Source organism: Fusarium proliferatum, assembly GCF_900067095.1.
Source record: "Fusarium proliferatum ET1 genome assembly, contig: FPRO_scaffold001, whole genome shotgun sequence".
In the NCBI taxonomy this organism is placed as follows: domain Eukaryota; kingdom Fungi; phylum Ascomycota; class Sordariomycetes; order Hypocreales; family Nectriaceae; genus Fusarium; species Fusarium proliferatum.
The window spans coordinates 4,265,715-4,281,696 of record NW_022194790.1 but is presented as its reverse complement, the minus strand read 5'-3'; the positions used below and the strand labels follow the sequence as shown (position 1 = coordinate 4,281,696).

Sequence of the window (15,982 nt, the reverse complement as noted above, 5' to 3'; positions counted from 1 at the left end):
CCTGTCCAAGCTTATAAGCCTGCACATCCTCGGTTGTTTGCGCGATCGCATCCCTGTTTGACTGTTTACAAAGTCGAAATCCTGTCGCCAACATCTCAATCCCTCGGGCACGCTTTCGCAGCTCCAATCGCCTGTTAGACAGCCTCGAGGCTGCACATCAATAGCCATGCCTATCATGACGACTCGCGATCGTCAGGCCTACAGGGCCGACGAAACCAAAGACCATACACTGTTATCAGAGAAAGAAAGGCAGAGGATGCTCAATGTATGGTCGCAAAGTGCGCATGATTGTAGTGCGCCATGCTAACTCATCGCAGTCTTATCTCCCTAAGCCCAACGATCCTCCGCCTACTCTAGGCCCAAACTCTCGGCCACAGCGACGATCGCGGTTAGGACTTCGTCGCTTCATCCTGAACCAAATCCACGTCCTCATCTTTGCCATTATGCATGGGATCTTCTCTCTTTACATAAAGATACGCCAGACCTGGAACGTGGTGGGCTACCAAATCTCATCCGTCGTCAAATATCATCATGGTACACCGCAATACATCAAGAAGGACCTGGTCGGTTTGACGAAAAAGCCAAAGCATCTCAGTGTTATTCTGAAGCTTGAGGAGAATCACCGCACAAAGGCTGATGTCGAGCGGCTCCTTGACGAGGTAGCCGAGATTGCGACATGGTGCGCCTGCGCCGAGATTCCGATGCTTTCTGTGTACGAGAAGACAGGTTCGTAGTGGCGCATGTGATACTTTTGTACATCCTCTAACATGTAGCAGGGATCCTCAAGAAGCACATGCCCCGAGTCTACGATGCTGTCAACCAAAAATTCGCATTCTACTTTGGCCCCGAGCATCCTGGTCTTAGTGTTACATCACCCCATAAGGAGGACCTCCCAGCGCCCTTTGGTGAGAAGCCCAAGGAGCATCTGCGTCTGCACCTCATCTCCGAGCAAGACGGCCGTGACTCCATGGTCGATCTCACACGTACCTTGGCCGAAATGTCGCAGAGGGGCAAGCTTTCTCCTCACGATATCTCCATGGAACTGATTGATGCTGAGCTTTCTGAGGGCATCATGAATGAGCCTGATCTTTTGCTTACGTTTGGTCCCTACCTCGAACTGTCAGGCTATCCTCCCTGGCAGATCAGATTGACTGAGATTTTCTGTTTACAAGACAATGAGAGAGTTGGGTACCAGGTCTTCCTCAAGGCTCTGCAGCATTACGGGAGAGCGCAGATGCGCCATGGTAAATAAGTTACCTGTTGTATAAATTTCCCTTTGTTGTTCATACTTCATATACCTTAGAAATAATCATATCTGGACTCATGGTTTCCATAGCCGCATTTCTCGGGCCTCTCTGTTCCATCTGTACACTGGCCCTGTTCCTACATTGTAGTTGTAGTAATTATCTGTTCCTCCTTTGACCATCGCTCTCCGAAAAGTTATGTTAATCCTTCCGCCATCTTCTTGGTTCTTCCCTGTCCGCTTTGGTATAGAGTGCAGCCAGTTAGACTGCGTTCTCCCTCTCATCAGCACCATGTCACCACTTCCCAATGGAAGTTTGAGCGGTTTCGCGTTCACGGAAGGGGGACTAGGAGCATTCGGAGGTAGCGGTTTGTGCTTCATAAGAAAATCACGACGTGCCCCTAATGAGAAAGAAGCAATGGCTGGCTCACGACCCAAGAATTGCTCATCATCGCTGTGAAAGCTGATGCTGTCGGTGCCAGAGGCGTAATAGTTGACGAGGCAGAAGTTGTATTTACAGCCTGTAGCCAGCTCTGTTCTCAGACGAAGTTCATCAAGGCATTTTGGTATAGGCCTAGGAGGATATCTGGCATATCGTTTATCCAAGGCTTTCAAGCCTGTGTTGGCGTCTACTGGGAGACCTTTGTCATCGAACTTTGAAGTCTCATCAAGACCAAATACAGTTGTCCATCTGATAGCCTTTATTAGCTTGGTTTCTTACAAGAGCAACACAGCTTACCTTGGAGTTCGTATCTGGGTTTCTATACCACCTCGCTTGATCTTATACTCGACTCTGTAGAACGGGAGTTCTGAACGAAGAAACTCAAAGAGTCTTCGAGATACGGAACCTGAGATGAAGGGCTCAAAGTACAGGAGGTCAAGATCAGGGTGATCATTGATCTCTCTTCCGGGTTGATCTGGCAGAGTAGACAGCTCCTTGCTTAACGATGCTGGTAGGTTCTTGATGGGGTGAGGGTAGAACTGATGCTCAGAATATGTGGTCTATGGCCGTTAGATTCACTTTGAGGAGTTCTTGTGTGCATTTTATGTGGAATGATCTCTCACGTCTTCTGAAATCACGTCACTGGAAGTGATTGCTCCGGTTTCTGTTTTGGGTTTCTTTAGAGTCGGGCTGAAGAAGGCATCAAGAGTACGCTTCCTAGACATGACGGTAGATGTTGCAATAGGATTGGTTTTAAAGATTACTGCAGCCTCAGATCTGAAAGTTGATAAATTATGCGAATCCGAGTTTCTTTGCCCAACCAACGATTGGCAACCGTGAATATGCAAGGTATCTTGAAGTCGTGACATCACTCCCAACTCCCAGCCTTGCGTGTAAGTGAAACTGTGGCGCACACAGGTGGCTGTGCATGGCCATTTAAATTCGAGCCCTAAAACGCTCAATCAGCCTCATTTCCAAGGTCTAACTACGTAACTGAGGGACCAGGGAAATAATAGGTACGGATAGTCAAGACCCTTGTTTGACTCATGTCAGTCAGTCAGTCAATGCATTTTCGCCAAAAATCCAACAACACCTGAGGTCATTATGGATGTTAGTTCTCAACCCCTGTCACTAGATACAAGATAGAAGAAAACTAATGAGTATCAAAATTCCTAGAAAAATTCACAGTTGCGAGAAATGAACCTCTTCCGGGCACCAGCCGCTCGTGCGGCAAAGACACTCGATAGGTCCCTCTTTGCAAAAACTCTCAACGCTGCGGCGGCTTCTATCAAGGAGAATAGGCTGCTGTCCAAGTATAGAAAGGAGCTTGAGAAGACAAAGGAGGTTTTATTCATGGAGAGATTTAATCCCGTCTTGCCTGATCCAGACCCGTCGCTTGCTTCTCAGGGCAAAAAATGTATCGTGTTGGCGCCTCAGATTAAGCCTACGTGTAAGTTGTAGAATGTCCGACGAAATGGATGTCAAGTACGCTGATCATGAAGACAATAGCCCCAGACACATGGAGTCCCATCCTCAAAGAAGCCTCGAAGGCCGGTGACATCAAGGTGGTGCCGTATGATATTGAAATTGGATATGACTCTTGGTCTTATCGTACGTCTGAACACATGCCTTACTCACAAGACAAGCGGAGACTGACAAGTACGAGTTGATGTTATGAAATCCATTCTTCCAGAGGAACTTCACGAGGAAATCCCAAGCGGTTTCAACACCGTGGGACACGTCGGTATGCTCCTCATTCATCAAACGACCAGCATCCTTGTTAACACATATATGCGCAGCCCATCTCAACATCCGTGATCAGTACCTACCTTACAAGAACATCATCGCCCAAGTACTTCTAGATAAGAACCCTCACATCAAAACCGTCATCAACAAGATCGATAATGTCGGTTCAGAGAACGAGTTCAGGACCTTTGCCTACGAAGTCCTTGGTGGTCCTGATGATATGAACGTGGAGGTGAGCGAGGCCGGCTGCGTTTTCAAGTTCGACTACTCCAAGGTATACTGGAACAGCAAGCTCGACACAGAACACAAACGGATTGCAGGACTTTTCGGGCCTGGAGAGGTTGTTGCAGATGTCATGGCTGGTATTGGACCCTTTGCGGTGCCAGCTGGCAAGAAGGGCGTCTTTGTCTGGGCCAACGACAAGAACCCAGAGAGCTACCGCTACCTCGAGGAAGCGATCCGCAGGAATAAGGTGAGCTCACTGCCGCTGTCGTCTCATTATGGTTCGATATTAACATTCAGATGCAGGTCTCGGAGTTCGTCAAGCCCTTCAACTACGATGGCCACGACTTCATCCGCACATCCGCAGACCTTGTCCTGGAGGCATCAAAGCGCGGCGACTGTGCCGTCATCAAGCCTCCAAGGCAACCAAGAAACTCTACGGCTCCGGCCCCGGAGCCTGTCCGAGTGCCCGTGCCACCAACGATCTCACATTTTGTCATGAACCTCCCGGCATCCGCAATTGAATTCATGCACAATTACCGCGGTCTGTACCACGGCCACGAGGAGCTGTTTGAGCCTCACACCGAGACCAAGCTGCCCATGGTGCACGTGCACTGCTTCTCGGTCAAGGCTGATGACGAGACACCCCTCATGGACATCTGCGAGCGGATACGTAAAGAGATTGGCGTCTTACTCAGACCGGGCGATCCCGAGAACCAAGGTGAGGTGCTCATCTACGATGTGCGAGATGTTGCTCCAGCAAAGAGAATGTTTTGCGCTTCATTCCGTCTACCACGTGAGGTTGCCTTTGCCGAGAGGGCTTAGACGGAATCGGTTGATGTCGATATTGATGGCACCGGTAGATTGCGGGCCCCGGGTGGGACTTTGTCGGCCGGGCGAACGGCCGGAGGGGTCTTCATTGTGCTGTGCTGTGTGTTGTGTGTTGGTCACTACATACTCTCCTCTACTCTACTCTACTCTACTGTAACGTATCCGCGCCGCGATAGGATATCGATTGACCTCCATAACAAATGCAGTACGAGGCCGGAAACTCAAAAGGAGCAGACCAAGGCGCCTAGACTTGCGACGGATGCAACTCTACTGTAACAGCGCAGTCAAGAATAGGGTCGCATTTGTCGGGATATGACCGCCGATAATGAGGCGCTTACAGTACTTATCGCTGATATCTTGTCGTCTCCAAGTTCAATACCCGCAGCCAAGCCAATTAGTGGCTGGGTGAGTTTTACCGTGATCCGTTCAGGCACGATGACGCTCCCATGATAGACTAGATGATAAGTCGGTGCAGAAGAGAGAAGCTGTGATAACAGTCCTGCGGGGATCCTTTGAACCGTTGCAAAGCAGAACATGACAGAGCCAGAATAGATTTGCTTGCAGCCGGTCAGCGCAGTTTGGGGATATCCTGGCAGATCGACGGTACATCCAAGTTATGAACACTACTATTACTCCTCCTCCTCCTCCTCCTCCTCCTCCATTTGCTTGTTTCGTGAGCAAAACAAGCTCAAAAGTCGCCATGCGTGGCTGACAAGGTCAAGACGTGGCACCCCCCTCACACTCGACTCATATGAGCATGAACCCCTGGCATCCCTGCTCCCACTCACGCTCACGCTCACACTCACACTTACACTCACACTCACGGTCGCTTGCCCATCTCATCAGCGACGGCATCTTCTTATCTTGGACACCCATTACCATTATACGTCAGGGCACCTGACTTGATGTTGAACAACGCAGACACACCCCTTCAAGCTGCTCTGGTCTGCATCCTCGCACTCTTTGGTTTCACGGCATGACCGTTGGACTGCAGTCTGCAGTGTAGTGCGTCGCGCATGCATTGGAGCTGACGCGCGCCCTGTACTGTTGTGTAACTTGGAAGAACCGAATCAGAGGCTGCCGAGGCCATCAGAGGTGGCAGAGGCAAGACAATCGCTCTCTGAGACATTCGAATTGACAGCGAATGACAAGACGAATTATTCGGGTCGGAGTTCTTCTGCACGTTTTTGAAAGACACATATGCCGTGGCACATTGTCAATGCCAATGCCAATGCCAATGTCAATGGCTGTGTTAGTTAGTGTTAGTCATGTCGTGATATCAAATTTCAATTTCGCAACAACCTTGTTAAGCATCTTTTCTCTTCATCAAGCCTCTTCCTCCAAAGGAACCATTTTTGCTCTTCCTCTTTCAGTGATGTGCTTCCATATGTAACATCTTCGAGCCCCTGGTCTTCCCGCCACCACCCCGACCCAAAATCTTTTACAGGGTTACCTCGAAATCTAGGTCTAGGCGACCTCGGTGTGGTATTCCGTAACCCTACGCGCAGGTAGTGGTGCTGCCATCCCACGCAAATTCCCCTGACCGATCTACCATACGCACATCCTTCCTTCAGCCATAAATCATGTCTGTCTGCAAATGCAAGCCATGGTTGCGCTGCGTTATCAGCAAGATCCTACCAAAACACAACACCATGAGGCACGGTGCCATACGATCTCAGCGGCATCAATTCGAGGAATTGAGATAGCACCAAGCTAGAAGCTTATCAACTCTGGATGAAAAGGTGGCAGTTTTTCATAAATGTTTGCTGAATAGACGACAGGGTGCACTCGGCGGAGAGTCTCGAAACCCACAAACAAGCCGCCGAGACGCAAAGCAACCCGAGCGTGATGAGGCATATTTGGCGAGTTCAAGCCAAATGCCTGCCAACTGTGCCAAAACGGTGGCGAGAAATAGCCCATGCAAATGAAGTGATTAGGACTCCTCAAACTTGTCGTTCAAGCAAGCCCTCGCTCGGTGCGGGTCCGGGATTTCTTCCTCAAATAAATGCAAGAGAAGCCATTCGGAAATCATAGGCATCGTACTCACAGTCTCACACCCAATTCAGTCCAACTCGTTGATCCTCTGAGGCGGCCCGTCGCATATCATCTATAGCTCAGGTGAAATATATGTTAAAATTGCAACCCGGTGGTCTCTATCTTCCCCTCACCCTCACCCTCACCCTCACAGGTATCAATCAGTGCAGGGCCACGCTGCAAGTCCAAAGAACGGGTTGCGGGAACTGCAACCCACGGAGGGAGGCTCTGGATGGAATTATCCCTGATATCCGGGTCCATATGCAACGCACATCACGCATCTAACTATCCGTACATCAAACGGTCATCTCCAATTAGGCTCTGCTGCAGCGCCTCGGGAACCAGGGTCTGCGAGAATGGGGTGTGGAGTATAAATCAGTATCGAGATGAGGAAGCGAGAAGAAGTGGACAGTCAAGCCAGTTATGAATGAGGCTGAAGACGTGAGTATATACATACATGACTCCTTAGGATTGGCAGGGTTGCAATGGAGTTGCCGTGGGTGTTTCGATAACACTGATGCCAACCATGGCATAACTGGGGTGATAAGTCAAGAGGTGGAATGTCACATCAAGATTCGCTGGCTTCCTTCACGCCAAGTACATAGTTATGAGAGAATCGAGCTCGTCATGATGATCATAGGGTTGAAAGTTCCCGATTATCCAGGGGCCTTCTCGCCAAGGGGTATTGTATTGGTAATATCTCACAATTCATGATATCCTCCTGTTGGCCCTCACTGAAGGATGCACATGAATGAACCTTCACATGCCAAAGTGTGGCTTTCTATTGATAGATCCGAATCTTGTTGGTCAATCCCAAGCACTAGAGCCACATTACTAGGAAGAAACGAGTGTCGAATGCAGAAACTGCAAACAGGCAGCCATTTTGGGGCCATTCAAGAACCACAAATTACCCATATATTTAGTTCTCTCTCGTAGTTTTTGAGAGAAGTTCAACTAGCAAGTTCCACTCGCTCGGTCCGAGACTAGTACTAACAACGAGGGGTAAATGTGCGGCCTGATTGGCCCGATTACCTAGAAATTGCTGCATATTTTTTTGAGACTCGATTCCTGTGCTAGGAGGAGCAGTTTGTTGGACGACTTTGGTAAACTGCTTGGCAAGCGACTGTAACCGTGAGAGTTCCAGCAACACCAAAGATCCCTCATCATGGGGGAAAGTAAATTACTGGACAGCGTATGCGCCTATGTTCTGATACTACATCATAGGAAGTATCATAAGCAACCATGAGACCGACCGAACTGAGCTAACGGCATATTAATATGGACGTTATGAGCATAATTTCCGTATTTGATCATGAGTTGGCGAAGCCAACCAAGGAAAGGTATACCTACTTTGTCTCGTCATGACACACGAGACGTGCTCTCTGTAAAGATGAGAACAGCATGCCTCAGCGGCGGAATGCCTCAATGCAACTGGAGAGCTATCACTTTTCGAGGCCCGTCACAAAGAGCCGATAGACATCTTGCCTATATTGGTATCCCGAAGGCATCATATCAGTGGACAGTGACATGCTTGTTGCTGCACTCGTAAGCCCTGGCGGTTCTGCTCACACGCCCATTACTGATATGCCTTCAATCGTAAGAACATAACTCAACCCTGGAGAGCGAGTATGAGACCGATACATGTGCCCATCGCCGACAGGGAAATCTAGAATCAAGCTACAGCCTACAGCGCAGCTTGAGAAATACCTCAATGATGGATTGGCTGGTGGAGTGTCATTTCTCTACGCATGATTTACATATTAGGATTGAAGTATCCAGATGGAAAGATGCCAGGCTAGCCAAAGCTTATTATGTCTTCTCCAGTGCGGAGACAACATGAAGATCACAGCCCGAGGCCCCCACCGCGATATGAGAAAGGCTCTAGATCTTGCGTTAGTACAGCCATGTCCATAGGCCGTTTCGGAGTCGGGGCGAGAGGTGGTGATCGATCTCCATGTCGATCAGGGTCTTTATTGAATGGCACCATAATTCAGCATTCTAGCCTCGAAGCGGGTATATCCGACCAGTGATTCTCTGTTGGTGAGCTGATGCAAAGAGACATAGAATTACTTGTGCAGAAGATGCTGAACTCTCTTGGCTTTCATAGCTGGCGCGAGTAGGACTGAGGCAGACCCATCAATGGAGAACCACTAGGTGTCGTTAGACGTTTCCGTCGATACCTCGACGCAAGTCCAACATAGGTATACCTAGAAAACAGAATCATGAAATTTCAGCCATGCGAGGATTGTCCCCGGGGGTCATGACGTACTGAACTTCTCCAAGCGGAAAGCCTCCAATAATAAGAGCCAGATTTATCGCAAACCCTTAAATAGAGCAGCACGTCGCTTGTGAACTATAGCTGATGCTGGATGGAGTTATGGGCTTTGCTATATCACCCCTCGCAGAACTACGGAGTATTATACCGGTTTTAGATATTACTCAGTACTAAGCTAGAACACAATACCGAGATTCCTCTACATTGCACAGCTTTCTGCATTACTCTACAAAAATAATGAACAGCGACCGTCCCACAGTGACATAGTTAAAGGAATGCACACAGCGATCGAGATATCAAGCAATTGTCAATGCTGATAAGAATCTGCACGACTATTGAACCATGAACGAAGCCAAGGCTGATGCTGGCGTACACACAACTGCGTCGGCCATCTCCATGTCCAGGATTTCGGTGGCTGCTGGTTAACAATTCGGCTTTCAGAATTGCAAATGTCCTCGTCGTTGGCCTTGCTCGAGGTTCACTGAGAGCGGAGACATTCTAGGCATCGTGGTGTGCGCTACTCTACTCCAGCCACATCGGTGCTGTCCCACAGATGCAAGCTGCGAGGCGGATGATGCAAGCCATTGCAGCCAATGAGTTGAGGCGAGGAGAACATGAAGCCGAGTTGGAAGTGTATTGGCCCTCAAGGTCGCCTGCAGGGCGTTTCACAGCAGAGCCTTCACCGGCCCACTACCAAGACTACCTACTACAACGTATTCTGCTGTCAGCAAAATCAACGCCTATACTAAACTTGACCAAAACAGCAGCATTTGATGGGTATGATGGCGGAGCATGGCTGATGGTTGATGGGTCATGGCGTAGAGGGCCTGGAGGGTCCGAGGACAACCTGGTGTGTTTGCTTGATTCGAGTTTTGTTTCTCGGGTTTTAACGGATTGAATACCTTGAGAATCCAAGGATATGTTGCTAGATACGTGTGTGGCGAAGGGAAGCTTATCGGAAACCGACCGAGATACGAATGAAACGATACGACTGGCATCAGAGAGCCGATCCCGGTTTAGAGTAGAACCATCAATTGCTATTGTCGATAAGCGCGTTTGTGTTACTCGGCGAGGGAGTTGAAGACATGGCGGGTAGACGAGATATGGGAGAAAAGACTGATAAGAGAGATAAGCCCTCTTTCAAGCGGAGGAGTCGGTATTCTCTGATACGCTGAAGGATCGGATATCGAGAAGCGGTTCGTGGTGAAGCTGGGGGTGCATGGCTAGTGGCTGTAGGGGTGTTGTGTGTTTGTGAGGGGCAGGATGGATGGATCTTCATTGACCTGGGGGAGATTCTGGGGTGAGGTGAGGGGGGTAGGTGGATTTGGGGCTGCCCAGTGTAAGTGTGGGCAGTGGCTTTCAGCCAAAGGCGCTCAAGGTCTGAGACTCAACAACAGCGCCCGTTACTATCTGATCTTTATCTTGCGTACTTTACATAGGCAGGTCATTGTAGTAGTCTTTCTATTCCGTAGTATCACTTCTCGAGGAGTCATCAATTGCTCTGAGCAACCGAAAGCACTTCATCGTGCTGAGAACCAGGTACATCAGCCCCAGCTGGCCTTGGCGATTTGAATCAAGTATGACAGCCAAAGGGACAAACTGAACAATAAAGAATATGGTCAATGTCCATGCCCGGGTTCTGTAGCCGTTGCTCAGAGCTCAACTAGCCAATCGACATGGCGAATTGGGCACTCAGTTACACACAGACATTCAGGTACGACATACAGTACAGTACAACGGCCAGGGGAGATAAACACATGGTTGTTGTGTGAAGGGGCCACTGATGTGTCAGTGTGTTGGTTGATCGGTTGGTTTTCGATTGTTGTCTCACTCACACTCCCTCTTCTTTGTTTGTCTGGAGAAGCCAAGTCATACATGCCATGCCTGACGATTGATTCCAAGACTCTTGGGCTATGCGCCAGGGCATAACACGGGAAGAAGATGTACCTACTAGACCGCCCATACCTACCCGTACTGTATCACCAGTAAACCGGCAAAGTGCTTCCGCCATTGATCACGGGACTTTCTATCTCCAGTATCACAGACCAGATTACGATTATTCTGTGCTTGCTTAGACGCACCACCTGAGGTACGTTAGAATAAATCAAGTTACCCTATGGCTACGAGGTACCCTTTGGCTAAGCTACGTAGAGCGTCACATTCAACTCCCAACTGTTGCAGCCACTGCAGATCCAACCCCTGGAAATAATATGCCGTCTGAAATATTGTAAGTCGAGGTTTCTGTACCAATTGTCAGCACTCGTGGGTTGTGTTGGTTGCGGCCGAGTTTCCGGTGTGAGATGTAACCCAAGGCAATCGGAATGTCATAATGACGCTGGACGAGTGAAATCGAGACCAAACCTGTGCTGCCCAGGGAGTAACAACCCTGAAAATGATCTGTTACACAACTCGGCCAAGAAAGGGATGAACAGAGATGCAGTAATTTCCATCATGCATGCTCGGGGTACTCCAGCTATCCAGTAAATAACTAACTATTCCTCCAGGTTTATTTGATACGGATGTTTTGTCGATCCTAGAGGCAGCTAGACGTCGATCAAAGACCGCACGGACCGTACCGTTTATCACATCTCAAGCAAGCTGACGTCCTGGAATGCCGGCAAGCTTGCTAGGATGGCCACAACACCACAGTTTGGGTTGGGGGTGCATTCCTTGTCACAGCGAGGGGACTGTGCTGCTCTGGGCCGCCGAGAAATCAACGAAGCCACATACGGCATTGCAGATGCATCTCGACTGATATGGATGAGACGTACGCTCTGTTGTCGGTATGAGATCCTCTGGACTCTGAGACAGAGCGTTGGACACTTTGGCTGAAAGCCGGCATGGAGATGAATCATATCCAAGTCTGGGCGATCTGCGCCTGGATGACAGCAGAAAGAGCACGGATCACGACACGAGCTTTCAATTGGCCTCTGACCAGGCACGGAATGAAGTGAACCCTTTGCATTTCGGAATATTATCCTGCATCCAACCGACGTATCCATTAGCACACAGAATCTCTCGCACGTCCAACGCCAGAAACAATGACCAACGCTATGGCGTCTTGATCCCCAAAGAATTGAGTTCTCTGGCGTTAGCAGAGTTCTCGGCTGATTCTCTAGATCCCGCCAACGATATCTCTCCGACGACGCAATTGATAGTGGAGGACACAGCCAGCTCTGCTGCGGCTTCAGTTCTGATGGAGCACGGGCAAGACGGGGTGTGATCGAGACCTTGAATTACGGGGCATTTGCATGAATTGATGCGAAGGGAATTACTTCATCGCCGACAGTAGCGCTTAGTAGTTGACGAGTCCTCGACATTTTGTCTCCAGAAGTTAGGGTTTGTGTCGTATTCAGCCGCGAGGACAATGGCTGTACGTAGGAGTCAACGCAAACCACCCTGGCAAAACCAAGCTTGAGTTTTGAGCCTCCTAGACCTGGAGAATTCCCTCATCGACCCTATCTAAAGTTAGGATATGATGAAGGGCACTGTGCAGCGCAGCAATCACCCATGTCCAGAGACGTTTTATTTTTATTTTTTAAAGACCCTGGAATTTGCCTATGCGGAATTCGTGATCGAGGGTAGGGCACAACGCCACTGAGCACGCCAGAAGAAGAATATTTATGAGCACAAAAATAAACGATAATGACGTTACCTGGATCAAGCATGGTCAAGACAGAGCCCTGCATTTGAGTGAGACATGTCATAGCGTGAGGCCATTAGAGAAGGAAAAAAAAAACCAACTGTTTGGCAAAGCAACGTATGGTTGTGTGGTTGCTGTTGTAAGTGGAGTGGATCTCATCAGGAGGAGGCTCAAAAATTTCGACATTTTTTCCCAGCTAATATGATTGATTATCACGCCTGCCTCTGCGTCTCATATTCGGGGTTTATCTGGGGAATTGACGATGACATCCGATCCAATCAATTCCGCCGATGACACTAAAATGAAATAAAACTGGTTCTTCCTCTGGATGATCAGGGGCGTGAGCAGCTTCTGGAACTTATCCGGCCCTCTCTGTTCTCGGGCAGTTGCGAAAAGCCTAAGCGAAGGGCAAGATTGGAAAATGGAAGATGAAAATTTAGGAGAAAAACCAACCCGACGATGTTCCCCCTGCCCCTCCCGTCGCTTCTCCTGGCCTGGACTGGCTGATAGACCCTTGCTAGCATTAGGCTGTGGTTGTCCCCTTGTTAGGGCCCAAAAGTCTAAGTTGTCTGTCCAATACAAGGCTCTCGTCTTACTCGGGGGAACTATCCGTGGGCCCCCGGGGGACATGGTCGGCTGTCTAGGTTGGACCGTTCCGCTGGGCCCTCCAATGAACCACCCCCTAAGGTACCTGACTTAACCCTGACTCTTTCTTCTTTCACTGTCCTGTTGCTGAGGCTTTGCACTTCCACAGACTCCGCTTTCGCCCCGGCTGTCTCGAATCTGGTACCCGAGCCCATTCCAACGGGGGGCCAGAAGAGGCTGAAATTACGGGCATGGGAGAGATGGGGGAGGATGAAGAGTCTTAATATGGAGTTGCCTTTTTTAATCACGAGTCGAGCCGAACTGATAGGTGAAGCCATCGTGGCTCGAGCCTCTTCTGGGTGAGGTGCTGGTGTTGATACTGGATATCTTGCTCGTCGAAGTCTACGGTCTCCATGATCTTCGAGGAACCCCGACAGCAGACTCTCTGGTTGCTCTATCATGAGAAACCGACTGCTTTCATTCATTGATCATCCCGGATCTTTGGCACATGAGACTGAGACTCATGTCTCCTGTTCCTGGTTCATCAGGAACGGGGGCGAGGACTTTCGATTAAGCCGAAAAGGAGCAGAGAAGACATCTACCTACGCCCGGACCAGCTGAAGGCGCGTAACTTATGAGTCGCATAGACGGACTCAAATGTCGTGCTTGTTATGTCGTCCCGCTGTTCAGGGTGAGGCTCACCAAGGACGGACTTGCGATGGATTCGTCCGTCTCAGTCAGTTTGATCACGCGCACTCCCCTGGCTTCCTAACTTATACCGTTGTGGCCCTCCCTGTCCGTCAGGAGACAGACTGGTGATTCTGCATTGCTCGTGATGGTCGACGGCCAAGCCCAAGCCCAAGCCCAAGCCCAAGCCCAAGCTATCGCCGCTCGCTACCAGAGAGTGGGATCCTGTTCTCCCTTGCAACGGTCGCTTCTCCCGAGTGGATATCTACTTTCGAAGCAAATTGCTTCACGGAGTTGGGCTCTAACCCCGCAAACAACCTTGTTGATTCATCTTATTGTATACGATTCAAGGTCAAGGTCAAGGCCCTCGCAATTCACATGATGGTCATGGGGTCAAGCCTACGCTGTAATTAAATTTTATCGTGGTTAGAAAATCAACTTTTGGCAGAGTTGAAATGCTTACGGAGTACAGTGGAGTTTATTACGAGGGCAATGCACCAATTTGGTTCGTAGAAACGCACATCACGTTGCATCAGCCACCAAAGGCTCTTATCGGTTAAAGATAGAAACAGAAACATGATAATACTCATTTACATTGGTATATACATACATACTTCCACTGGCCCATTGTTTCACCAACTAGGTTTGAGCCTCTTTAATCTGCACCAAGAGCTACAAACGGTAAGTCAGGGCCGGTGAAGATGAACTCAATTCAAGGGATGAGCTGTCTGGCGGATTTCCGCGTTGGGTTCATTTGTGTTGGTTGTTAACTAAATGATACCCTTCTCTGAATTCAAGTGTCGACGACTGGCTTGCGGCATGGGTTGGAGAAATGCCAACAGAGTGATGTCCGAAACTTGACCTCTTGGTTGACTCAGACTACACTATACGTCTACTGTACGGAGTAGAGCAGAGGGTTTGTTACGCGTTCCGAACTCACACTTTTTACCCGGTGTATCATTGAGAGAGAGCATGATGCTTATGGGAATCATCATATTGCTTTCGGGAATGCATGGCCCAACACACAGACACACACATATGTACGCGCGCAGGCACGGCAGCTTCTTTGCAGCCATGATGATGGAAATACTCGTTAAAAATCTCTCAGGCTTTCTATCACAACCACTCTCCTCTCGCTTGCGCCCCCATGTTGGCTGGAAGCCCATGCTGGAACCTCCCACGCTTTTGAGAGACACCCCCCACGCCCCCCTTCTCTGAGGCTTCTCATCTTGTTCTACAGCGCAGGTAGCAGCAACTCAGTCCCTCTGGTGTATCTGTACAGAGTTGGCTGTTGTGATGCCACGGATGGAATTGCCAACCGACCTTTTGAAATGGCGTGAGTTTGCGTGCGACCTTATAAGATTGTAGTTATTGGTGCACCGGAGCTGTATGTATGTACTGTCGAACTGTATGGCTCTGATAACGAGCGGACGAACTTTTGCTCTGCAACATTGAAAGGATATTCCCTGACAACCCCACGTCTGGGGGGCGAGCTATGAACCTCGATCACATCGGGCTGAATTATCTTTCCGTGTCTCTACTTTCTCGATCTCGACCATATCGCTCCTGAAGTCGTTGCAACTAACACGTTTGTAGCTGTAGGTAGAGTCGGGATTTATATAAGAGTAGCCTGAGACAGATTCATGATACGTATCCGTACTGTTTCCCCTCAGGGTCCTCACACCAGTCTCCAAAACAGAGGACGACAGACACCCTCGTTACCCCAGCGGCTCATCGCCGCAAGCCAAGCATCCAAGTCAGACATTTTGAGACATTCGCCAATGTTGAGGTAGGTGCTTGAGAGCTGTGGATGAAAGATGAAATTCTAGATACTTGTCGAGTCTCCCTTGACTTGGTCTAGGAAATAGATTGAGAATGAGACTCTCGCCTAGACTTCTGTCGCCATCTCTAGCATATACTGGACGTGCATGCGTGTGGAGTACATATGCATGCATGCATATACGGTACGGTAGATAGATACGTTCACCTTACCTGTGTAGATGGATGCAGTTTTAACTGGCTGACTGGCTAAACACCAAAGGGGATCAACGTACTGCTCGCCAAAGCCTTGATGTTTGACCGACCAGCCCTGGGCACAATCTCACCTACCTTACCTTAGCTATTGCAACACGGTGCCGCTGAACTGGGGAAGATTGAGGAGTACCCGAAGATGGGATCGGATATCAGGAAGATCATTGGATCTAGGCAAAGGGTCCCGTCTTCGCCCGCCAGTCGCAACGCAGATAGATACACCTCTAGTCGAGGTAGCTCATG

The 15,982-nt window shown here is 49.3% G+C and overlaps 4 protein-coding genes across 4 annotated transcripts; 2 read left to right on the top strand and 2 right to left on the bottom strand.

Annotated features, from left to right (window-relative positions):
- Positions 1-166: 166 nt before the first annotated feature.
- FPRO_00688 (uncharacterized protein) lies at positions 167-1,252 on the top strand (the record flags this gene model as incomplete). The annotated part of the gene is made up of 3 exons (XM_031223647.1): positions 167-265; positions 318-726; positions 777-1,252. The coding sequence occupies 3 exons, from the start codon at positions 167-169 to the stop codon at positions 1,250-1,252; spliced, it is 984 nt and encodes a 327-aa protein (XP_031075783.1).
- A 69-nt stretch (positions 1,253-1,321) lies between these two features.
- On the bottom strand, positions 1,322-2,410 carry FPRO_00689 (uncharacterized protein; the record flags this gene model as incomplete). Its single annotated transcript, XM_031223636.1, has 3 exons — positions 1,322-1,934; positions 1,983-2,245; positions 2,309-2,410. 3 exons carry the CDS (start codon positions 2,408-2,410, stop codon positions 1,322-1,324), a joined length of 978 nt encoding a protein of 325 aa, XP_031075782.1.
- A 379-nt stretch (positions 2,411-2,789) lies between these two features.
- Positions 2,790-4,478, top strand: FPRO_00690 (putative protein MET-10; the record flags this gene model as incomplete). Its single annotated transcript, XM_031223625.1, has 6 exons — positions 2,790-2,795; positions 2,862-3,135; positions 3,195-3,296; positions 3,379-3,429; positions 3,485-3,903; positions 3,960-4,478. The coding sequence occupies 6 exons, from the start codon at positions 2,790-2,792 to the stop codon at positions 4,476-4,478; spliced, it is 1,371 nt and encodes a 456-aa protein (XP_031075781.1).
- A 9,885-nt stretch (positions 4,479-14,363) lies between these two features.
- Positions 14,364-14,784, bottom strand: FPRO_00691 (uncharacterized protein; the record flags this gene model as incomplete). The annotated part of the gene is made up of 2 exons (XM_031223614.1): positions 14,364-14,380; positions 14,649-14,784. 2 exons carry the CDS (start codon positions 14,782-14,784, stop codon positions 14,364-14,366), a joined length of 153 nt encoding a protein of 50 aa, XP_031075780.1.
- Positions 14,785-15,982: the final 1,198 nt, after the last annotated feature.